Here is a 25,906-nt window from a genome sequence, read left to right on the forward strand (position 1 = left end):
AAGGTGTAGACAACAGTTTCTTTTGGGTATCCTATGAAGATTTACTTCTCCGATTTGGGTTCGAGCTTATCATGTTGATACCTTTTCACATAAGCATCGCAGTCCCAAACTTTAAGAAACGACAGCTTAGGTTTCTCGCCAAACCACAGTTCATACGATGTCATCTCCACGGATTTACATGGTGCCCTATTTAACGTGAATGTAGCTGTCTCTAATGCATAACCCCAAAACGATAGTGGTAGATCGGTAAGAGACATCATAGATCGCACCATATCTAATAAAGTACGGTTACGACGTTCGGACACACCATTACACTGTGGTGTTCTAGGTGGCTTGAGTAGTGAAACTATTTCACATTGTTTTAACTGAAGGCCAAACTCGTAACTCAATTATTTTACCTCTGCGATCATATCGTAGAAACTTTTATTTTCTTGTTACGATGATTCTCCACTTCACTCTGAAATTCTTTGAACTTTTCAAATGTTTCAGACTTGTGTTTTATCAAGTAGATATACCCATATCTGCTCAAATCATCTGTGAAGGTCAGAAAATAATGATACCTGCCATGAGCCTTAACACTCATCGGACCGCATACATCAGTATGTATTATTTCCAATAAGTCAGTTGCTCACTCCATTGTTCCGGAGAACGGAGTCTTAGTCATCTTGCCCATGTGGCACGGTTCGCAAGCATCAAAATGATTCATAATCAAGTGATTCCAAAAGCCCATCGGCATGAATTTTCTTCATGCGCTTTACACCAATATGACCTAAACGGCAGTGCCACAAATAAGTTGCACTATCATTATTAACTTTTCATCTTTTGGCTTCAATATTATGAATATGTGTATCACTACGATCGAGATCCAACGAACCATTTTCATTGGGTGTATGACCATAGAAGGTTTTATTCATGTAAACAGAACAACAATTATTCTCCTTAAATGAATAACTGTATTGCAATAAACATGATCAAATCATATTCATGCTCAACGCAAACACCAAATAACATTTATTTAGGTTTAACACTAATGCTATGCTTTATGTGATTTGGGTGCTAGTGTTTCCACAATTCCAAAAAATTTGTGTGATGTGTTAGGTTTCCGTGAATTTGATGATTGTTCTTTAAACTTGCACCTTGCGGATTCCACCATTAAGAAACCTATGGGAAGAATTAATGTTGTTCTTATTGTTGCAAATAGGAATTATGTGCCCGTAGATTTCATTGTTCTCGATATAGATTGCAATCCTACATGTCCTATTATTCTTGGTAGACCTTTCCTTAGAACAATCGGTGCAATTATTGATATGAAAGAAGGAAATATTAGATTCCAATTTCCGTTAAGGAAATGCATGGAACACTTTCCTAGAAAGAAAATAAAATTACCTTATGAATCAATTATTAGAGCCACTTACGGATTGCATACCAAAGATGATAATACCTAGATCTATCCTTGCTTTTATGCCTAGCTAGGGGCGTTAAACGATAGCGCTTGTTGGGAGGCAACCAAATTTTATTTTTGTTTCTTGCTTTTTGGTTCTGTTTAGTAATAAACAATTCATCTAGCCTCTGTTTAGATGTGTTTTATGTTTTAATTAGTGTTTGTGCCAAGTAAAACCTATAGGATCTTCTTGGATGATAGTTATTTGATCTTGCTGAAAAAAATCAGAAACTTTCTGCTCACGAAAATAATTGTTAAAAATCACCAGAACATGATAAAATACTGATTCCAATTGCAGTATATCAATAAAAAAATTATCTAGGTCTTCCTATTATGGTAGAATTTTTGAGTTACAGAAAGTATACGTTTGATACAGATTACGACAGATTGTTCTGTTTTTGACAGATTCTGTTTTTCGTGTGTTGTTTGCTTATTTTGATGAATCTATGGCTAGTATCGGCGGGTATAAACCATAGAGAAGCTGGAATACAGTAGGTTTAACACCAATATAAATAAATAATGAGTTCATTACAGTACCTTATGGTGGTGGTTTGTTTTCTTTCGCTAACGGAGCTCATGAGATTTTTCTGTTGAGTTTTGTGTTGTGAAGTTTTCAAGTTTTGGGTAAAGATTTGATGGATTATGGAATAAGGAGTTGCAAGAGCCTAAGCTTGGGGATGCCCAAGGCACCCCAAGGTAAAATTCAAGGACAACCAAAAGCCTAAGATTGGGGATGCCCCGGAAGGCATCCCCTCTTTCGTCTTCGTCCATCGGTAACTGTACTTGAGGCTATATTTTTATTCACCACATGATATGTGTTTTGCTTGGAGCGTCTTGTATGATTTGAGTCTTTGCTTTTTAGTTTACCACAATCATCCTTGCCGTACACACCTTTTGGGAGAGACACACATGAATCGGAATTTATTAGAATACTCTATGTGCTTCACTTATATCTTTTGAGCTAGATAATTTTGCTCTAGTGCTTCACTTATATCTTTTAGAGCACGGTGGTGGTTTTATTTTATAGAAATTATTGATCTCTCATGCTTCACTTATATTATTTTGAGAGTCTTTTAGAACAGCATGTTAGTTTGCTTTGGCTATAAAATTAGTCCTAATATGATGAACATCCAAGATGGATATAATAAAAAAACTATCATATAAAGTGCATTGAATATTATGAGAAGTTTGATACTTGATGATTGTTTTGAGATATGAAGATGATGATATTAGAGTCATGCTAGTTGAGTAGTTGTGACTTTAAGAAATACTTGTTCTAAAGTTTGTGATTCCCGTAGCATGCACGTATGGTGAACCGTTATGTGATGAAGTCGGAGCATGATTTATTTATTGATTGTCTTCCTTATGAGTGGCGGTCGGGGACGAGCGATGGTCTTTTCCTACCAATATATCCCCCTAGGAGCATGTGCGTAGTACTTTGTTTCGATAACTAATAGATTTTTGCAATAAGTATGTGAGTTCTTTATGACTAATGTTGAGTCCATGGATTATACGCACTCTCACCCTTCCACCATTCCTAGCCTCTCTAATACCGCGCACCTTTCGCCGGTATCATACACCCACCATATACCTTCCTCAAAACAGCCACCATACCTACCTATTATCGCATTTCCATAGCCATTCCAAGATATATTGCCATGCAACTTACCACCGTTCCGTTTATTATGACACGCTTCATCATTGTCATATTGCTTTGCATGATCATGTAGTGGACATCGTATTTGTGGCAAAGCCACCATTCATAATTCTTTCATACATGTCACTCTTGATTCATTGCATATCCCGGTACACCGCCGGAGGCATTCATATAGAGTCATATTTTGTTCTAAGTATTGAGTTGTAATTTTTGAGTTGTAAGTAAATAAAAGTGTGATGATCATCATTATTAGAGCATTGTCCCAAGTGAGGAAAGGATGATGGAGACTATGATTCCCCCACAAGTCGGGATGAGACTCCGGACAAAAAAAAGGAGGCCATAAAAAAGAGAGAAAAAGGCCCAAAGAAAAAAAATAAAAAAATGAGAGAAAAGGAGAGAAGGGACAATGTTACTATCCTTTGCCACACTTGTTCTTCAAAGTAGCACCATGATCTTCATGATAGAGAGTCTCCTATGTTGTCACTTTCATATACTAGTGGGAATTTTACATTATAGAACTTGGCTTGTATATTCCAATGATGGGCTTCCTCAAAATGCCCTAGGTCTTCGTGAGCAAGCGAGTTGGATGCACACCCACTTAGTTTCTTTTGTTGAGCTTTCTACACTTATAGCTCTAGTGCATCTGTTGCATGGCAATCCCTACTCACTCACATTGATATCTATTAATGGGCATCTCCATAGCCCGTTGATACGCCTAGTTGATGTGAGACTATCTTCTCCTTTTTGTCTTCTCCACAACCAACATTCTATTCCACATATAGTGCTATGTCCATGACTCACGCTCATGTATTGCGTGAAGATTGAAAAAGTTTGAAAACATCAAAAGTATGAAACAATTGCTTTGCTTGTCATCGGGGTTGTGCATGATTTAAATACTTTGTGTGATGAACATAGAGCATAGCCAGACTATATGATTTTGTAGGGATAACTTTCTTTGGCCATGTTATTTTGAGAAAACATGATTGCTTTGTTAGTATGCTTGAAGTATTATTATTTTTATGTCAATATTAAACTTTTTTCTTGAATCTTTCGGATCTGAACATTCATGCCACAATAAAGAAGAATACATTGAGAAATATGCTAGGTAGCATTCCACATCAAAAATTCTGTTTTTATCATTTATCTACTCGAGGACGAGCAGGAATTAAGCTTGGGATGCTTGATACGTCTCCAACGTATCTATAATTTTTTATTGTTCCATGCTATTATATTATCTGTTTTGGATGTTTAATGGGCTTTACTGAGCACTTTTATATTATTTTTGGGACTAACCTATTAACCGGAGGCCCAGTGCAAATTGCTGTTTTTTTGCCTATTTCAGTGTTTCACAGAAAAGGAATATCAAACGGAGTCCAGACGGAATGAAACCTTCGGGAGAGTTATTTTTGGAACAAACGTGATCCAGGAGACTTGGAGTGGACGTCAAGAAAGAAGCAAGGAGGCCACGAGGCAGGGAGGCGCGCCTGCCCCTGGGCGCGCCCCCCACCCTCGTGGGCCCCTCGCAGCTCCACCGACCTACTTCTTCCTCCTATATATACCCATATACCCCGAAAACATCTGAGAGCACCACGAAACCCTATTTCCACCGCTGCAACCTTCTGTACCCGTGAGATCCCATCTTGGGGTCTTTTTCGGCGCTCTGCATCAACACCATAGCCTCTCCGATGATATGTGAGTAGTTTACCACAGACCTTCGAGTCCATAGTTATTAGCTAGATGGCTTCTTCTCTCTCTTTGGATCTCAATACAAAGTTCTCCTTGATTCTCTTGGAGATCTATTCGATGTAATTCTTTTTGCGGTGTGTTTGTCGAGATCCGATGAATTGTGGGTTAATGATCAAGATTATATATGAACAATATTTGAATCTTCTCTGAATTCTTTTATGTATGATAGCTTATCTTTGCAAGTCTCTTCGAATTATCAGTTTGGTTTGGCCTACTAGATTGATCTTTCTTGCAATGGGAGAAGTGCTTAGCTTTGGGTTCAATCTTGCGGTGTCCTTTCCCAGTGACAGCAGGGGCAGCAAGGCACATATTGTATTGTTGCCATCGAGGATAAAAAGATGGGGTTTATATCATATTGCTTGAGTTTATCCCTCTACATCATGTCATCTTGCCTAATGCGTTACTCTGTTCTTGTGAACTTAATACTCTAGATGCATGCTGGATAGCGGTCGATGTGTGGAGTAATAGTAGTAGATGCAGAATCATTTCGGTCTACTTGTCGCGGACGTGATGCCTATATACATGATCATGCCTAGATATTCTCATAATTATGCACTTTTCTATCAATTGCTCGACAGTAATTTTTTCACCCACCGTAATACTTATGCTATCTTGAGAGAAGCCACTAGTGAAACCTATGGCCCCCGGGTCTATTTTCCATCATATAAGTTTCCAATCTATTTTTACTTTGCAATCTTTACTTTCAATCTATATCATAAAAATACCAAAAATAATTATCTTATTATCTCTATCAGATCTCACTTTTGCAAGTGGCCGTGAAGGGATTGACAACCCCTTTATCGCGTTGGTTGCAAGGTTCTTATTTGTTTGTGCAGGTATAAGGCGACTTGTGTGTAACCTCCTACTGGACTGATACCTTGGTTCTCAAAAACTGAGGGAAATACTTACGCTACTCTGCTGCATCACCCTTTCCTCTTCAAGGGAAAAACCAACTCAAGCTCAAGAGGTAGCAATGCTCACTAGTTGAGTTATTCTCCTCCACCTTGTAGGCAAAGTACTTGTCAGAGGTATCATACCTCTCGACACGGGCATGAGTCTGAAATACCAATTTCAGCTCTTAGAACATCTCATATGCTCCGTGGCGTTCAAAACATTTTTGAAGTCTCGGTTCTAAGGCATAAAGTATGGCACACTAAACTATCAAGTAGTCATCATATCGAGCTTACAAAACGTTCATAACGTCTGTATCTGCTCCTGCAACAGGTTTGTCACCTAGCGGTGCACAAGGACATAATTCTTCTATGCAGCAACAAGGATAATCCTCAAATCACGGACCCGGTTCGCATCATTGCTACTATCATCTTTCAAATTTTCTCTAGGAACATATCAAAAATATATAGGAGCTATATCGCGAGCTATTGATTTACAACATAGATATGCAAATACTATGAGGACTAAGTTCATGATAAATTAAGTTCAATTAATCAAATTACTTAAGAACTCCCACTTAGGTAGACATCTCTCAAGTCATCTAAATGATACGTGATCCAAATCAACTAAACCATGTCCGATCATCACGAGATATGGGGTAGTCATCAATGATGAACATCTCCAGCAGCATGTGTATATTAGGTTTTCCATATATCCATATAAGCAATGGTCTAAAAAGATTTCTTCTTATATACAACCGGTTTTTCAACATATTTTCTATATTTTCACTCATTTATTTCAACACATCTTGTAACTACCAATTCAACAATTATAATTCAAACAGTTTGTAGTTGCAACAGTTATAATGCTGACAACTACTTTTCAAACAACTATATTTTTAGTGGCTAGTTTTCCAACAACTATCTTCCAACGGCTATATTACATGCTTATACATACCAACTCTCCCACCTATCTCTCAGCACTCATGAATTCACCTCTCGTCTCCCACAACACAATGAGTGGATGTGGATTCGTTTCGTATATGCTCATAGATTCGTCGATGTCTTCATCCAACGATGGCGAACTCATCCTTGCAGCTTTGCAAAGGAGGATGGAGGAAGAAAATGCTCAATCCCATGGCAGCTCCTAGCCGAGATGTCAAACTCTGGATTGCGGAAGAGATGCCGGATTTCTTACAGTGGGAGGACTACCTCAAACAAAACCCTCGATATCCCATAAATTATTTCCGACGAAGGATGGTAATCACATTGTTCTTTATTTGCCTATTTTAACCCCCTTCTCAGTTAAGTTTTAACATGTCAGCCTGACCAACCCTTTGAATCAAAACAATAGGCTTGTTCAGATGGAGAGATATTTTTTAAGTTGGAACTTAAACCGGTTCGAAGCTTGCTTCAAATCGCTTTTCTGCAACACTGCTGCTACACATGTAATGAATTTAGTACCGTCTATTGGTTAGGTGCCTGATTTTTTTGGCGTCAATTGAATTTTGGAACCTGCCGATATTATATCGTTCTTTTTCTTCCTCCCTGCTTCACCGACAACGTCAGCCTAATCGCCAGCTCCCGCCTCCCACGACCTATGATGCTATCGCGCTTGCCTCATCTCCCTGCCCTTCCCTTAACCGCTGCTCACCACCGTGTTGCCGCTGCCCCTGCCATCCTTCGAACGTCCCCGCCCTCGGTTTTTGGAGCGCTGATGATAACCCTTCACCCTCGACCGAATAGTCAACCCTCGGAGACACTCCTGCCATCGACGCCACGCGAGCGCTTGCCCTTGCTCACTCACGGCTCACACTCGCTGTGGAGTCCATGGCCGGCCCGCCTCGTGTGCGGGGCAAAGCCGAAATCGACCGACGCATCAATAATTCTCAGCCGCTTGATGATTAGCAAAAGATTAATATTTCTTCGCACAGAATAATTGTGACGAACGAAATCAGCCTTTATATATCTTTAACAATTTAACTAGCATGCGCTCTATTTTTTGGGGAAAAACCCAGCATGTTCTTGTTCATGCTCTTTTCACCTCACTTGGTTGAATCAAAACAATAGTTCTTCACACGAAATCGCCGTTTTCTAAAAGGCAGGTGGATAATTTTGGTAGGGGAAACAGAGACGAAATCAGCAGGAAGCCAACAGAGACCGGCTAACTGAGGCTGCATCCGTGCTCATCAAGTTTCTAGAAAAATATGGCATGCTCAATTAGCTCACTCCGTTGGTATATAAATAAAGACGTGGCTAGGGAGCGTCGCTGCGCTCGTTTGTTGTTTGGAGCGCACTGCCGTATATAGTAAGTGCATGTCCTTGTGAACAACTGTCTACGCTAGAAAAAGAAATTATTTCGCCACATCACTTAGCACACATGGCTGCCAATTGAATCAGCCTAAATCATGTCCCCACGTGCATCTATTTGGGGGTTTCAAAAGTTGTAAAAGCCATAACTTATGATTCAAGCATCAAAATCCAGTTCCGTTTTCACCGTTAGGTTTCTGACGAAGAGCTCTTCAAAACTAGATCTCATATGAGTATGTTTCGTCAAACATTTTTCCAGGCAACTTTGGATGCAATGGAGGCAACTGTAGTGCTATAGGGAAGCGACTTCTTCTTTTTGGCCTAGTTGGATTGACTATTAGCTTGGTTTGTGCAAAAACAAGAAAAACATACAAAACATTAGGCATCTTTAGTGTTACATATAAAGCAACTTCATTGCACTATGTGTATCTATGAGTTTTGCTAACATTATCCCAACTTGCCTATCATGGCTGCTCAGTTGCCTATTGTTGATGCTTAGTTGCCTACTGTTGATGTTCAATTGCCTATAAATGCTATAAATTACCTATATTGATGCCTAGTTGCCTGCTATTTGTAATTAGTTGCCTACAATTGCTTCTTAGTTGCCTAACTTTGCAAAAATAGTTGTCTACAATATTATGAAGTTTTTTATCATTATTTTTCTAAGTTACCTACAAACACTCTGAAGTGGCCAAGATGTGACATCATGTTGTCTACCATAACTGGCGATAGCAGACACAAGAACATCATCGGTAGACGACATCATAGTATTATAGGCAATTTAGAAACAACGACGACATACGAGCATGAACAATATGCAACTTAGAATTACCAATGATGAAGTTAGGAGAATGTTAGACAAAAATAACTAGGACACAAAGTGTAGTGAAGTTGCTTGCTTTTAGCACTAAAGTTGCCTCTTGTTGAAGGAAGTGATGTGATATTATCTACCTCTGTTTCGAAGTTGGTCTGTATTATTAGCTAGTTGCTTATTGTTGCTAATTAGTTAGTTTTAGGACTGAAGTTGCTTCTTTTTAGCACTAAAGTTGCCTCATCTACCATCAAAGTTGCTTTTGAAAAAAAAATCAAAGAAACATATCCATATAGGGTTTAGTTTTCAAGAGCTCGTTGCGACCTGGCTAGCCAACTCATGTGTGTTTTCCATCATTATATCTGAAGATTTAATGATTTTCGCAGGCTACTTGACCGAAAATTAAGAACTTGCATAGGTTTGTGGGCAATTGTCTAATCTGTTCACGTATGAAACTTGTCATTACCCCCTATGCAACTTCTCATCTAACACCCGCGACTTGGCTAGCCAACAAGTGCACGCTCAGTAGCGTTAGCAACTTAGGTCCAAAGTCGCCTATATATGAAACTAAGTTATATGAAACTAAGGATGATGTTAAGCTACTAGCTAGTCATGGTAGCCACCTTAGGATACTATTACCCTACCTTGGAAACTAAGTTGCCTACAATACTATGAACTTAGAGGTGAAGCTAGTTATGATAGACTACTTGCTAGTTATGGTAGAAAACTGAAAGGGTGAAGCTAGTTAACTTGGTAGTCATGGTAGTCAACTTCAAAGTGATTTTTGTTGATAGGTGATCATACGACGCATACTAATAAGAAGTTGCTTTCTTATAACACTAAAGTTGCCTCCGCAGCATCCAAAGTTGCTTTAAAAAAAGTTTGACGAAACGTACCCATATAGGATCTAGTTTTGAAGAACTCATTACGACAAACACAATGGTGAAAACGAATTTGAAATTCGACGCTTGAGTCAAAAGTTACGGATTTTAGAAAAAAATTAAGCTCCAAATAAATGCATGCACATGGGATCTTGCTGAATAGAGGGACAGAGGGAAACGTGAAGACGCGAGGGGACCAACCGACCAGGTGCTTTTTCTCTTTTGTCAGATCTCGTCTTTTGAAACGCATTAAGAATACTGGAATCGGACGGCTTGAACGGGTGCGCTCGCTGTAACCAAATAGCGCAGCTGCACTAACAAGCGTTTAGGAAATAAAAATGGCGACGCAGCAAAGAGTCTCCCAGCTGCCTACCACACACACACTAACTGCGAGCCGTACCATCATCGCTAGCCAAAACGTGAACCGCTCCAGTCAACTTCCTCGTCGCCACCACACGACCGCACCTCTCCCATGGCATCCTCCTCGCCGCCGCACGTCGCGGAGGACGTGCCCCCGTTCCTGCAGCTCCTCAGCGACGGCACGGTGATCCGCTTCACTGACTGCTACCCGCTCCCCATCCCGTCACTGCCGCCCGGCCAGCCCGTTGTCGACTGGATGGACGTCCTCTACGACGCTAGCTACGGCCTCAAGCTCCGCATCTACAGGACGACGGCAGCCTCCTCCTCCGGGAACAAGCTCCCGGTGATCGTCTACTTCCACGACGGTGGGTACAGCATTGGCAGCTTCGACATGCCCAACTTCCACGTGTGCTGCGTCCGCCTCGCCAGCGAGCTCCCGGCTGTTGTGCTCTCTGCACACTACCGCCTCGCCCCCGAGCACCCTTTCCTCGAGGGCCTCGACGATGCGGCGAACGTCGTGTCCTGGGTGCGCGCCCAGGCGGCGGCGGCAGAGGACAGTGCCGGTGGTCGTTGGCTTATACGCACTAACCACCACGCAGGAACAGTTATGGTCACTCGGTGTCGTATGTATCAACCGAAGCTCTCTAGACGTCAGCGACTGAGTGGCACGCGCCGGGTTGGACTGGTTAAGCATGCGCTTGTATAAGGGGGCTAGGTCTGTTCACCGCCCGCGTTCGCAACGTGCAGGAGTGCAAAGAGCGATGAGCCCAAGACCCCTGTGTGCTTAGGATGTAGACCAGCGTGCTGGTCTCTCTGTTGAGCCTAGGTAGGGCTACAAAGTGTTGATCTACCAAGGCCGGGTATGACCCAGGAAAGTGTGTCCGGCCAGAGTGATCGAGCATGTTGGGCAATGTGGTGCACCCCTGCAGGGAAGTTGATCTATTCGAATAGCCGTGTCCACGATAACAGGACGACTTGGAGTTGTATTCCGACCTCTTACAACTAGAACCGGATACTTAATAAAACACACCCAGATGAGTTCCAGATACATCTCGGTGATCGCTCTCTCACATGATGATGGGGAGAGGATCTTCGGGTAGATTATGCTATACGATGACACTTGTTACTATACCATCTTCTCTCTTCTACTGCTTCAAGATGGAGGCTGCCAGAAGCGTAGTCTTCGATAGGACTAGCTTCTCCTCTCTTATTCCAGCATTCTATAGTCTAGTCCACAGATACTACCCCTTATTTATACTGATACATATGTAGTGTAGATCTGATATAAGTCTTGTGAGTACTTTGAATGAGTACTCATGATTGCTTTGCTACCTCTTTTCCCCTTTTATGCCCGGTTGCTGTGATCAGTTGACGTAGCCCCGGAGCCAGCTGCCACCGCCATCGACGACTACTACTACCCCGAGGGTGGCTACTCCTACGTGCAGGCCGCCGACGACCAGGGGCAGATAGGAGGCTCCCAGGCAGGAGGCCTTGCCTTTTCGCCCGTTGCTACTTTTGTGCTAGGCTTCTTAAGACAAACTCGTTTAACTTATGTTTGTACTCAGATATTGTTGCTTCCGCTGACTGGTTTATTATTGAGCTTATGTATTCGAGCCCTCGCGCCCCCTGGCTTGTAATATGAAGCTTGTATGACTTTAATTTGTGTCTAGAGTTGTGTTGTGATACCTTCCCGTTAGTCCCTAGTCTTGATCGTACACATTTACGTGTATGATTAGTGTACGATTGAATCGGGGGCGTCACACATCTCCCTCTGCCTCCTCTTCCCGGCATTCCTCGATCGTGAGGTGGAATAAGGGGATGCTGCTGCAAGTGGTATGCGCTTTGGACTTCAAAGGTCGGGGAGCTAAGGGAGCGGACCCGGCGGATGACCCCGAGGACGTCTCGGTGAATGTGGACGCCGGTGCTGAGGGGATTCTCGTGGCCATCGCAATATGCTGGGGCGACGCCTGTGACAGGGGAAAACATGTTAATTGCCCTTAATTATGCCTATTTTTTGTATAAGTTCCGTCCGATGTGGTAAACTGCTAAATGTACACAGGTGAGGGTTAATTGTTATGTTGACAATTATATTTAATTAGGTGGGCTGGATCATTAGGTGGTATTTTGTCTTGTTGTCCACGTCTTTCTGAGTGCGTTAGGAAAGAATATGTTTTCTTTTTATAAAAAGGAAATAATACGTTTGCTTTCTTAATACCCTCTCTCCTTTCCGATTTAAAGGGATCATCTCAAATTTTTCAGATTTTCATTATATTAGGCTCACATTGAGTCCAATTAATTTAAAAAGCATTGAATCCCATGCCGCGTTCTATGCATGAGAGAAAATTAGTGGTCAAGTGCATGCATCTTATTCTACATGCACCATTTAAGTCCAATGAAAGAGGGTGCTGCATTTATTGCTGCGGGAGTTGAATAAGTGAGGGATATTTTTTTGAACTGACTAATAAGTTTTTTTAGGTGAGACTATTAAGTTTCTAAAGGAACCAGAAAAGAGCTGGAGTCTGGCCCGGTCCATTTTTTTTCTTATTGGATTTGTTTCGTATATTTATCTATCAGAAAATCCGGGGGTCAGAATTCTTTCCAATTCGAAAGTCCCAAATAATCCAAGGGAGCGGAAAGAGAGGGATTCGAACCCTCGGTACAAAAAAATTATACAACGGATTAGCAATCCGCCGCTTTAGTCCGCTCAGCCATCTCTCCATGTTCCAAAGCGAAAGGTTTCCCTGATATGATATAGGCAAGAAATAAGAAATAACGGTTGAAAAAAAACCCTTTGTTCTTTCAAAAGGTCCACGTCCATCCAGGTCCGTGAGTGAGTTGGGCCCGAGTCCGGCTCGTTGCCATACACATCTAGGGTTTGGCTCCTGTATTGCCACATATATAGATCGAGCCACCGCCCCCTCCTCCTCCTCCTACCCAACACACGCAGCCGCGTCCCCAAATCCCCAAATCAACCGGAGAATCAAATCTCTCGGCGAGTCGAGGAGGGTTCCGGTGGGCTTCCGGCGAAGTTGTTCTGTGATCGGTGCGTGGTCAAGGAGTCGAAGATGGACAAAGCCATGGCGGAGACGTGCGCCACCGAGAAGAAGGTGAAGGGCGAGAAGCCAGCTTCGGGGATCGACAAGATCCAGACGGACGTCCAGTGTGCCCCTGAATCCGACCCGCCTGCTGGTCCAACCGGCAAGATGCAGCTTCCCGACGAGTACGTCAGTTTCATCCTGGCCATGCCGGTAGAGAAGCCCGACTACCCAGACATGCCCTCCTACCTCCAGGACGACAACATGGCGGAGTACCTGGGCGTGACGGAGGAGTGGCTGGAGGACCAAAGGCAGGCGTACAGGGAACAGGGAAGGCGCTCTCCGTTCCCAGAGCATACACAACCACTTCACGCAGTTCCAGGCCAAGGTCCGGGACGAGTTGTTTGAGAAGGGCTACGTGGAGGTGGACAGGGACTACTTCACCAACATGGCCGACATCCGGGAAGAGGGCAGGGCAATGTGGGAAGAGGTGAAGAAGAAGCGAGACCCCACTATCACATTCGTCAAGTACAGCGACTCCCCGTATGACTACGAGGGGCAGGCCAGGCGCTTGGTCCCTCTGTGAAGGAAACTGCAGCATGAATCCAACTGAGAAGATTGATTTGTCTGTCTTGGTCCAAGTCTTTTATCGATCTACATATGTCAGCTGTCTTGCGCTGGTTGCAGCTGAGTTATGCCCATCTATGTTATTCATCTTATTGAACCATCCATCATCCATGTATATCTACCAAGTTACCTATGTTGCTTAACCATCGTGTTATCTATGTTAATGAACCATCATCCATGTATCTGTTCCGCAACTCCGCCGGCGAGTCCGGTCCGAGGTTGCGGAGCGAGAGCGAGCACCGTAGACGAAGTAGTCGAAGTAGTCGAAGTATGCGAAAGTAAAATGACACAGAGAGATGGAGGAGACCAGCTTTATTAATCAATGATCAGGGATTACAATGATGGCTCCCCGTTGCTTTATATAGGGGGTAGGGGTCAAGGGATAAGTACCCACTTAACGTAAAGTGGGGGAAACGGGAGGGGCCAGCCCGTGCGTTTTGCACGCGGCCGCCGCCACCCCTCCGGGTGGCCCGGTTTCCCAACACTCCCTCTTGGGTAATTATCCGTATATCCATGCCTCAAAACTCCGAAAAACCCAGTGGGAAAAAATGTGGAGAAAGAGCACACAGTATACGTTGTTGTATTGCATGAATTGCCTCGTCAAAAACCTCGTGTGAGAAACATCAGGAAAACTCACTCAAGGGAAAAAGAGTACAATCCACTCAACCATCAAGTTGAGTACTCGATCATCAGGATTGGGATTTTAGCGACGAGTTTGTGAAGTTTCTCCCACTGAACCTTGCATCTCTCTAAGTCTCATCATACCGATTCCACGCACACACCTCTCTAAGGTTGATGCCGGTAATGATTTAGTGAACATATCAGCAAGATTGTCACAGGACTTAGTATGCAAAACTCTCACCTCGTTCAACTGTTGCAGCTCATGTGCATAGAAGAACTTGGGACTAATATGCTTTGTGAGGTTACTCTTCACATAACCCATCTGGACTTGTGCAACACAAGCAGCATTATCTTCATAGATAATGGTAGGGGTTTGTACGGTGTTCAGCCCACATGTCTGCTGAATGTGGCCGATCATCCGCCGAAGCGATACACACTCTTTTGACGCTTCGAATAGTGCCATGATTTCCGAGTGGTTCGTGGAAGTCGACACAAGTGTTTGCTTGGACGATTTCCAGGAAAACGCAGTTCCACCACAAAGGAAAACATATCCAGTCTGCGATTTGCAATCATGCGGGTCCGACAGGTACCCAGCATCGGCATAGCCTATAATAGATAGGTCTTGATTCCTCTTATAAAATAGACCAAGATCTTTGGCCCCTTGCAGGTAACGGAAGACGTCCTTGACACCTTTCCAATGTCCTTTGGTAGGTTTAGAACTGTACCGAGCAAGCAAACTGACGGCGAAAGCAATGTCTGGCCGTGTACAATTTGCGAGGTACATGAGTGCTCCAACTGCACTCAGGTAAGGAACCTTTGGTCCCAGAGTTTCCTCCCCCTCTTTCTTTGGCCCGAACGGGTCCTTGTCTGGCTGTAAAGATCTTCCGACCATCGGGGTCTTAGAAGGATATGCCTTATCAAATCCAAATCTCTCCAACACCTTCTGGGTGTAGGCCGACTGGTGCACTAGAATCCCATCAGGGGAATGTTCAAGTTGCAGACCTAGACAGAACTTGGTTTTACCCAAATCCTTCATCTCGAATTCCGACATCAGGTAGGAACTTGCTTCCTCAATATCCTCAGGTGTACCGATTATGTTTAAATCGTCCACGTACACCGAGATTATACAGAATCCATCTTGGGATCGCCGTATAAAAACACATGGGCAATCTTTATTGCTCGTGTAGCCCTTCTCATGAAGGAAATCACTTAAGCGATTGTACCACATTCTACCAGACTGTCTGAGTCCGTACAGTGCCTTTTGAAGTTGAACACTGTATAGACCCCTATTTGCTCTATCATGGTTCGGAACAGGGATACCTTCTGGAACCTTCATGTATATGTTCGAATCCAAGTTACCATATAGGTAAGCAGTGACAACATCCATTAGTTTCATTTTCAAGCCCATGTTTACTGCCATCGAGATCAAGTATCTAAAGGTAACTGCATCCATGACTGGGGAATAAGTCTCCTCAAAATCGACACCTGGTCGTTGAGTGAACCCTTGAGCAACGAGCCTTGCTTTGTACCGTACTACCTTATTATTTTCATCTCTCTTTCGAACAAAAACCCACCTATGGCCAACAGGGCGAATGTGGGGAGGAGTTCGACAAACTGGTCCGAACACCTTCCTTTTGTTGAGAGATAATAATTCGGCAGTAATTGCCTGCTGCCAATCTTTCCAATCCGACCTTTTCTTGCAATCAGCGAGCGTGTTAGGCTCAGGGTCAAGATCTATGATTGAGGCAATTTTCGTAGCAAAGTTGATGTCGACAATCACCGTTGCTTGGTTCAGGGACTCCCCCGTATAAATATAATTTATGGCCATTTCATCATGGAGCGCATCAGGCGCAAACACTTGCTCTACCAAATTTCCCATTATGGGAGCAAGGTCCTTTAGATTTCCCGCGCCGATGTGTGCGCTCACATCTCCGCTGGGTGTTTCCCCTATGGGAAAGTTTAAGTCCGGAATTTCGTGCACTGAATTTTCCGTACTTGTGCCAGGTCTCGACTGGCTCCCCGTTTCAATTTGGGGTACTTTGGCGACAGGCTGTGATAAATCTATCTTATCCTTTTTCGCCGGGCGTCCCCGAGTACTTGGGATTTGAAAAGCCGGATTTCTCGTCCTTTTAGGCCTTTGGACGGGAGCGGGCATACCATCATTTTTCTTCGGTATTTCAACCCTTTCCGGTGCATTGCGCGCGTGCACATGCGATTTTGTCACAGTCTTTAAGTCACTAAAGTGGTCGGGCAGTTGATTTGCTAAAGACTGCAAATCTATTATCTTTTGGACTTCTCTCTCAGTCTCAGCAGTGCGCGGGTCATGAGCGTGGATCCCCGTGGCTTGCCACGTGATTTCTCGACTTTTAGCATCAAGGGGTTGATTCTCTCCCCCTAAAGTCGGGAAAAGATCCTTGTCAAAAATGCAATCAGCAAAACGAGCCGTGTGACAGTCTCCTATCATGGGGTCCAGATACCTGATTATGGACACAGTCTCATAACCAACGTATATCCCCGACTTACAGAGCGGGCCCATCGCCGATCGCTGAGGGGGTGGTATTGGTACATATACCTGGCAACCGAACCTACGAAGGTGGGAAATTTTCGGTGCCGACCCTTGCGCAAGTTGAACAGGAGAGTGGATGTTGTAGGCCGACGGTCGAAAGTTGATGAGATTAGCCGCGTGTAACACCGCGTGGCCCCAACATGTAGTTGGTAAATTACAACCCTGAAGGAGCGGTCGGGCAATGAATCTAATTCTCTTAATCAATGCCTCGGCAAGTCCATTTTGTGTATGAACATGTGGTACCGAGTGCTCAACTTTGATTCCCATTGCCATGCAATAATCATCGAACGCCTTTGAAGTAAATTCTCCGGCGTTGTCCATTCGAATAGACTTTATACGATAATCCGGGAAATTATTCCGCATTTGGATGATCTGTGAGATCAATTTTGCAAAGGCATGGTTCCTTGTTGACAGCAGGCAAACATTGGACCATTTAGAGGAAGCATCAATGAGCACCATGAAGTACCGAAACGGCCCCGTGAGGGGCTGAATTGGACCGCATATGTCCCCTTGGATACGTTCCAAGAACGCGGGGATTTCATCCCTCACCTTGAGGGGCGATGGCCTAATGACTAACTTCCCCTTAGCGCATGCGGAGCACACGAAATCATCAGGATTCGGGAAGTTCTTCACGTTAACATTATGGCCATGCGAGTTGTTAATTATATTTCTCATCATCCTAAGTCCGGGGTGGCCTAACCTATCGTGCCAGAGGCAGAAGAGTTCAGAGCTTCTAAAGACGGTCTTGAGGGTAGTGTACACGGGCGGTGCTACTATCTTAGTGCAGTATAGCCCTGTGTCAAACGAAGGAAGCCTTTCGATAACATGTTTACCACCTACATCCCGCTTTGTGATGAGTAGGCACTCCTTGCCGTTTTCATTATCGGTCTCAACATGGAAACCATTAGCGCGGATGTCTCTAAAGCTCAATAGAGTACGAGTCGACTCCGGGTACAACAACGCATAATTAATGATCAAAGTTGTTCCCATGGGGAGTATAATAGTGGCTCGTCCGGAGCCAACTATGTGAGAACCGCAGCCGGCGATTGTCATAATACTTCCCGGAGATTTTTTAATGGACTCAAAATACTTAGTTTCTCGTAAAATGGTATGAGTGGTGGCGCTATCGGCAAGGCACGTTTCCTCCATTCGGGCGCCACACGCGTTCTAAAATATGACATCTAATTAATGTAATGAGGAAGAAAATACATTAAAAATAAATGCACACATCTCAGAACATAACATGCTATCATGTATAAATAATGGAATAAATGAATAAATGTCATCCAATCGCCAAAGTAAAGAATAAGTTTATGCTCTCATAGAGCTTACAACCAAATCGAATTTATTCAATTTTTATTGTATCAAAGCACGGAATCATGATAACCAAAAAGGTATGCTAAGTGGACTCGGTGAAGAAGCCATTCACTTCCGCCGCAATCTCCATACTAGTGAGCTGATCCTCCTCAGAAATTATCTTGGAGGCAGCATCAATGTCTAGTGGCGGCGCCGCCGAGGCGGCCATGTGGTCAACCTCCATGGCGACGTGGGCGTCGGTACAGACCGCCAAAGCTGCCGCGATGGGCACCACGGGGGTCGCCTCTATAGGCGCAGCAGGGGGAGTAGCAATCATCACGGGTGCCGCCATGGGCGCCGGTGGAGCTCCCTCCTGAACCAAGGCGAGGTGCGTCTCACGCGCCTTCCGAGCCTTATATGCATCAACGACCTCCTGTGGTGCGCGGCACTGGCGGGAGAAATGCTCCACCGAGCCACAACGGAAGCAGTCCTGAGGCCTTTGCCCTCCCTTGCCCGGCTTGTTCTGCTTAGCCGGGGCGGGGGGGTGAGGGCCCTTCTTCTTGCCCTTCCGGCCCCTCTTCTTCTGTTGAGGCTTGCGGACTTTGAGAGCGTTCACCTCCTGGCGAGAACTCCCCCCAAGTGGTTGCGCGACAAAGTTCTTTTTGAGAACCTCGTCTTGCGCCTCCGCCACCTGGAGGACGTCAATCAACTCTGAATATTGTTCCGCAACTCCGCCGGTGAGTCCGGTCCGAGGTTGCGGAGCGAGAGCGAGCGTCGTAGACGAAGTAGTCGAAGTAGTCGAAAGTAAAATGACACAGAGAGATGGAGGAGGCCAGCTTTATTAATCAATGATCAGGTGTTACAATGATGGCTCCTCGTTGCTTTATATAGGGGGTAGGTGGTCAAGGGATAAGTACCCACTTAACGTAAATTGGGGGAAACGGGAGGGGATACCCCGCGCTGCACGCACGAGGCGCGCCGCCACCCCACGATGACCCGGTTTCCCAACACTCCCCCTTGGGTAATTATCCGTATATCCATGCCTCAAAACTCCGAAAAACCCAGTGGGAAAAATATGGATAAAGAGCACACAGTATACGTTGTTGTATTGCACGAATTGCCTCGTCAAAAACCTCGTGTGAGAAACATCAGGAAAACTCACTCAAGGGAAAAAGAGTACAATCCACTTAACCATCAAGTTGAGTACTCGATCACCAGGATCGAGATTCTAACGACGAATTTGTGAAGTTTCTCCCCCTGAACCTTGCATCTCTCTAAGTCTCATCATACCGATTCCACGCACACACCTCTCCAAGGTTGATGCCGGTAATGATTTAGTGAACATATCAGCAAGATTGTCACAGGACTTAGTATGCAAAACTCTCACCTCGTTCAACTGTTGCATCTCATGTGCATAGAAGAACTTGGGACTAATATGCTTTGTGAGGTTACTCTTCACATAACCCATCTGGTCTTGTGCAACACAAGCAGCATTATCTTCATAGATAATGGTAGGGGTTTGTACGGTGTTCAGCCCACATGTCTGCTGAATGTGGCCGATCATCCGCCGAAGCGATACACACTCTTTTGACGCTTTGAATAGTGCCATGATTTCTGAGTGGTTCGTGGAAGTCGACACAAGTGTTTGCTTGGACGATTTCCAGGAAAACGCAGTTCCACCACAAAGGAAAACATATCCAGTCTGCGATTTGCAATCATGCGGGTCCGACAGGTACCCAGCATCGGCATAGCCTATAATAGATAGGTCTTGATTCCTCTTATAAAATAGACCAAGATCTTTGGTCCCTTGCAGGTAACGGAAGACGTTCTTGACACCTTTCCAATGTCTTTTGGTAGGTTCAGAACTATACCGAGCAAGCAAACTGACGGCGAAAGCAATGTCTGGCCGTGTACAATTTGCGAGGTACATGAGTGCTCCAACTGCACTCGGGTAAGGAACCTCTGGTCCCAGAGTTTCCTCCCCCTCTTCCTTTGGCCTGAACGGGTCCTTGTCTGGCTGTAAAGATCTTCCGACCATCGGGGTCTTAGAAGGATATGCCTTATCAAATCCAAATCTCTCCAACACCTTCTGGGTGTAGGCCGACTGGTGCACTAGAATCCCATCAGGGGAATGTTCAAGTTGCAGACCTAGACAGAACTTGGTTTTACCCAAATCCTTCATCTCGAATTCCGACATCAGGTAGGAACTCGCTTCCTCAATATCCTCAGGTGTACCGATTATGTTTAAATCGTCCACGTACACCGAGATTATACAGAATCCATCTTGGGATCGCCGTATAAAAACACATGGGCAATCTTTATTGCTCGTGTAGCCCTTCTCATGAAGGAAATCACTTAAGCGATTGTACCACATTCTACCGGACTGTCTGGGTCCGTACAGTGCCTTTTGAAGTTGAACACTGTATAGACCCCTATTTGCTCTATCATGGTTCGGAACAGGGATACCTTCTGGAACCTTCATGTATATGTTCGAATCCAAGTTACCATATAGGTAAGCAGTGACAACATCCATTAGTTTCATTTTCAAGCCCATGTTTACTGCCATCGAGATCAAGTATCTAAAGGTAACTCCATCCATGACTGGGGAATAAGTCTCCTCAAAATCGACACCTGGTCGTTGAGTGAACCCTTGAGCAACGAGCCTTGCTTTGTACCGTACTACCTTATTATTTTCATCTCTCTTTCGAACAAAAACCCACCTATGGCCAACAGGGCGAATGTGGGGAGGAGTTCGACAAACTGGTCCGAACACCTTCCTTTTGTTGAGAGATAATAATTCGGCAGTAATTGCCTGCTGCCAATCTTTCCAATCCGACCTTTTCTTGCAATCAGCGAGCGTGTTAGGCTCAGGGTCAAGATCTATGATTGAGGCAATTTTCGTAGCAAAGTTGATGTCGACAATCACCGTTGCTCGGTTCAGGGACTCCCCCGTATAAATATAATTTCTGGCCATTTCGTCATGGAGCGCATCAGGCGCAAACACTTGCTCTACCAAATTTCCCATTATGGGAGCAAGGTCCTTTAGATTTCCCGCGCCGATGTGTGCGCTCACATCTCCGCTGGGTGTTTCCCCTATGGGAAAGTTTAAGTCCGGAATTTCGTGCACTGAATTTTCCGTACTTTTGCCAGGTCTCGACTGGCTCCCCGTTTCAATTTGGGGTACTTTGGCGACAGGCTGTGATAAATCTATCTTATCCTTTTTCGTCGGGCGTCCCCGAGTACTTGGGATTTGAGAAGCCGGATTTCTCGTCCTTTTAGGCCTTTGGACGGGAGCGGGCATACCATCATTTTTCTTCGGTATTTCAACCCTTTCCGGTGCATTGGCGCGTGCACATGCGATTTTGTCACAGTCTTTAAGTCACTAAAGTGGTCGGGCAGTTGATTTGCTAAAGACTGCAAATCTATTATCTTTTGGACTTCTCTCTCAGTCTCAGCAGTGCGCGGGTCATGAGCGTGGATCCCCGTGGCTTGCCACATGATTTCTCGACTTTTAGCATCAAGGGGTTGATTCTCTCCCCCTAAAGTCGGGAAAAGATCCTCGTCAAAAATGCAATCAGCAAAACGAGCCGTGTGACAGTCTCCTATCATGGGGTCCAGATACCTGATTATGGACACAGTCTCATAACCAACGTATATCCCCGACTTACGGAGCGGGCCCATCGCCGATCGCTGAGGGGGTGGTATTGGTACATATACCTGGCAACCGAACCTACGAAGGTGGGAAATTTTCGGTGCCGACCCTTGCGCAAGTTGAACAGGAGAGTGGATGTTGTAGGCCGACGGTCGAAAGTTGATGAGATTAGCCGCGTGTAACACCGCGTGGCCCCAACATGTAGTTGGTAAATTACAACCCTGAAGGAGCGGTCGGGCAATGAATTTAATTCTTTTAATCAATGCCTCGGCAAGTCCATTTTGTGTATGAACATGTGGTACCGAGTGCTCAACTTTGATTCCCATTGCCATGCAATAATCATCGAACGCCTTTGAAGTAAATTCTCCGGCGTTGTCCATTCGAATAGACTTTATACGATAATCCGGGAAATTATTCCGCATTTGTATGATCTGTGAGATCAATTTTGCAAAGGCATGGTTCTTTGTTGACAGCAGGCAAACATTGGACCATTTAGAGGAAGCATCAATGAGCACCATGAAGTACCGAAATGGCCCCGTGAGGGGCTGAATTGGACCGCATATGTCCCCTTGGATACGTTCCAAGAACGCGGGGATTTCATCCCTCACCCTGAGGGGTGATGGTCTAATGACTAACTTCCCCTTAGCGCATGCGGAGCACACGAAATCATCAGGATTCGGGAAGTTCTTCACGTTAACATTATGGCCATGCGAGTTGTTAATTATATTTCTCAACATCCTAAGTCCGGGGTGGCCTAACCTATCGTGCCAGAGGCAGAAGAGTTCAGAGCTTCTAAAGACGGTCTTGAGGGTAGTGTACACGGGCGGTGCTACTATCTTAGTGTAGTATAGACCTGTGTCAAACGAAGGAAGCCTTTCGATAACATGTTTACCACCTGCATCCCGCTTTGTGATGAGTAGGCACTCCTTGCCGTTTTCATCATCGGTCTCAACATGGAAACCATTAGCGCGGATGTCTCTAAAGCTCAAAAGAGTATGAGTCAACTCCGGGTACAACAACGCATCATTAATGATCAAAGTTGTTCCCATGGGGAGTATAATAGTGGCTCGTCCGGAGCCAACTATGTGAGAACCGCAGCCGGCGATTGTCATAATACTTCCCAGAGATTTTTTTAATGGACTCAAAGTACTTAGTTTCTCGTAAAATGGTATGAGTGGTGGCGCTATCGGCAAGGCATGTTTCCTCCATTCGGGCGCCACACGCGTTCTAAAATATGACATCTAATTAATGTAATGAGGAAGAAAAATACATTAAAAATAAATGCACACATCTCAGAACATAACATGCTATCATGTATAAATAATGGAATAAATGAATAAATGTCATCCAATCGCTAAAGTAAAGAATAAGTTTATGCTCTCATAGAGCTTACAACCAAATCGAATTTATTCAATTTTTTTATTGTATCAAAGCACGGAATCATGATAACCAAAGAGGTATGCTAAGTGGACTCGGTGAAGAAGCCATTCACTTCCGCCGCAATCTCCATACTAGTGAGCTGATCCTCCTCAGAAATTATCTTGGAGGCAGCATCAATGTCTAGTGGCGGCGCCGCCGAGGCGGCCATGTGGTCAACCTCCATGGCGACGTGGGCGTCGGTAGAGACCGCCAAAGCTGCCGCGATGGGCACCACGGGGGTCGCCTCTATAGGCGCAGCAGGGGGGTAGCAATCATCACGGGTGCCGCCATGGGCGCCGGTGGAGCTCCCTCCTGAACCAAGGCGAGGTGCGTCTCACGTGCCTTCCGAGCCTTATATGCATCAACGACCTCCTGTGGTGTGCGACACTGGCGGGAGAAATGCTCCACCGAGCCACAACGGAAGCAGTCCTGAGGCCTTTGCCCTCCCTTGCCCGGCTTGTTCTGCTTAGCCGGGGCGGGGGGTGAGGGCCCTTCTTCTTGCCCTTTCGGCCCCTCTTCTTCTGTTGAGGCTTGCGGACTTTGAGAGCGTTCACCTCCTGGCGAGAACTCCCCCCAAGTGGTTGCGCGACAAAGTTCTTTTTGAGAACCTCGTCTTGCGCCTCCGCCACCTGGAGGACGTCAATCAACTCTGAATACCTCGTGTAGTTCCCCTGGCGGTAGTTCCGTGAGGACTGGACCGCGTCGGGGTGGAAAGTGCATAGGGTTTTCTCAATCTTCTGGGAGTCGGTAATCTCAGTACCACACAACCGAAGAGTCGTACAAATCCGGTGCAGAGCCGAATTGTACTCCCCAACCATCTTGAAGTCCGCAAACCTCAGACGGATCCACTCTGCCTCTGCACGTGGCTTCACAGTGTACTTCAGCCGCTCAAACCGCTGCTTAAGAGCGATCCAAAGGCCAGAAGCACTGCGCTCAGCCATATACTCGTCTTTCAGAGTAGGTGACAGGTGATGACGGAGAAAGTGCAGAGCCTGCGCATTCTCAGTCTCAAACTTGGGATCAGTGATGGCCAGCTGGGCCCCCTTACCGATCGCCCTCAGGAGGGTTTTGCCCTGGAGAAAGATCTCGCAGTCCGAGGACCATGACAGGTAGTTCAGCCCTGTCTGGGCCAACTCAGGAAACTCCTTGTGGACAATTCCGGCCATCTGCGATTTATGCAAAAATCATGAGATTACAGCAGGTAATCTTTTGCACAAAGCGATGTTGATAAACTTATTCAATAAAATGACGTTCCAATATTTAAAACATGCTATTATATGACTTACTAAATGATTAAGAGTGCTAAACAATTAATCTACAGTAGTAAAATCATACAATAATATCATGTTACAAAAGATAGCATGTTAAGCGCATCTAGTATGTGAAAACTAGACCAAAAATTGAATTCCCGAGGTATTTTTAAGCCCAAATACGCATTTTCAGTGAAAACAGACAGTTCCAGGGGGTTCTACGCGAAATATTGCTGCAGGAATAAAAATCGCGCAAAAACTGAAAACTACAGGGGCTAAACCGCAATTTTTTACACGAAAGCCGGCGCCCCTCTTTTTTTTTATTGGAGGGATCCCACGGCCGCGGCCCATCCGGCCCAACAGCCAGCGGGCCGGCCCAGGCGCTGCGCTCGGCTCCTGCCCGCAGCGACGCTAGGGTTTCCCCTAGCGCCCAGGGGCGGCAGCGGCCTGGGACCGGCCAGTTCGCGCGGCGGGGGCTGGCGCCACCCGACGGCGGCCAAGGCACGCGCCGGCGGCAGCCTAGGGCCGGCCAGCTCGCGCGGCGGGGCCTGGTGAGGCGATGGCCAGTGGCGCGGCGCGGCTCGCACGCGGGCGCGGCCGGGGCTGGCCAGGCGCGCGCGCTCGCGGGAGCGGCGACCTGCAGCGGGCACGGCCGGGCAAGGCGATGGCCAGTGGCGCGGTGCGGCCACGGCGCGCGGCACGGCCACGGGACGGCGCGGCCACGGCGCGCGGCGCGCGGCTACATCGACATCCACGGCGGGCAGCACGGCCACGGCGCGAACGCGGCGGCGACCTACAGCCGGGCGGCGACCAGCGGAGCCGCGGCCAGCTGGGCACGCGGCGGCGCGGGCGTGCAGCGGGCACGTGCCAGCGGCTGCGGGTGGGCTGCGCGCGAGTACGCGGCAGGAGGGCGCGCGCGACCAGCTGGGTCGCAGACAGCACAGCGTCATCTGGACGCCGGCCTCGGGATGCGGATCTTCGTCGTGTTCGTCCGGAACTCCGACGGCGCATGGCACATCTGGTGCTTTTGCGGCGGTACCGCGATCATCTGGGTCGCGATCTGTACCGACTCCCTATAGTGCAGTCAACAAGTCCCTCGTGGTCCAAGAACATCCACATTGGTCGGCGACGTGTTCGTCCGCTCGGTTCTGGGGAGGAAAATTGTCGGGTGGTTGGTGCGACATATGCCAAGGGATGGCTTATCATTGTGGGAGCCAATAAAACGTCGCCGGTGCCTGGAAACCGGATGAGGCGAAGACATGCACGCCGGCGGATCTTACCCAGGTTCGGGGCTCTCCGAGGAGATAACACCCCTAGTCCTGCTCTGCGGGGTCTCCGCATGAT

The 25,906-nt window shown here is 45.9% G+C and overlaps 2 protein-coding genes and 1 non-coding gene across 3 annotated transcripts; 1 reads left to right on the forward strand and 2 right to left on the reverse strand.

Moving 5' to 3' along the window:
* Positions 1 to 10,171: 10,171 nt before the first annotated feature.
* On the forward strand, positions 10,172 to 10,802 carry LOC109759370 (strigolactones hydrolase CXE15-like). Its single transcript, XM_020318197.2, has one exon. It carries the CDS (start codon positions 10,209 to 10,211, stop codon positions 10,800 to 10,802), a length of 594 nt encoding a protein of 197 aa, XP_020173786.2. The 5' UTR covers positions 10,172 to 10,208.
* A 1,924-nt stretch (positions 10,803 to 12,726) lies between these two features.
* Positions 12,727 to 12,814, reverse strand: TRNAS-GCU (transfer RNA serine (anticodon GCU)). The gene has a single exon. It is a non-coding gene; the product is annotated as a tRNA-Ser (tRNA).
* Positions 12,815 to 23,355: 10,541 nt separating this feature from the next.
* Positions 23,356 to 24,478, reverse strand: LOC141026160 (uncharacterized). Its single transcript, XM_073502141.1, has 2 exons — positions 23,815 to 24,478; positions 23,356 to 23,558 (listed from the first exon to the last, which is right to left on the reverse strand). Exons 1-2 carry the CDS (start codon positions 24,476 to 24,478, stop codon positions 23,356 to 23,358), a joined length of 867 nt encoding a protein of 288 aa, XP_073358242.1.
* Positions 24,479 to 25,906: the final 1,428 nt, after the last annotated feature.

This window comes from Aegilops tauschii, chromosome 6 (genome assembly GCF_002575655.3).
Source record: "Aegilops tauschii subsp. strangulata cultivar AL8/78 chromosome 6, Aet v6.0, whole genome shotgun sequence".
NCBI lineage: Eukaryota > Viridiplantae > Streptophyta > Magnoliopsida > Poales > Poaceae > Aegilops > Aegilops tauschii.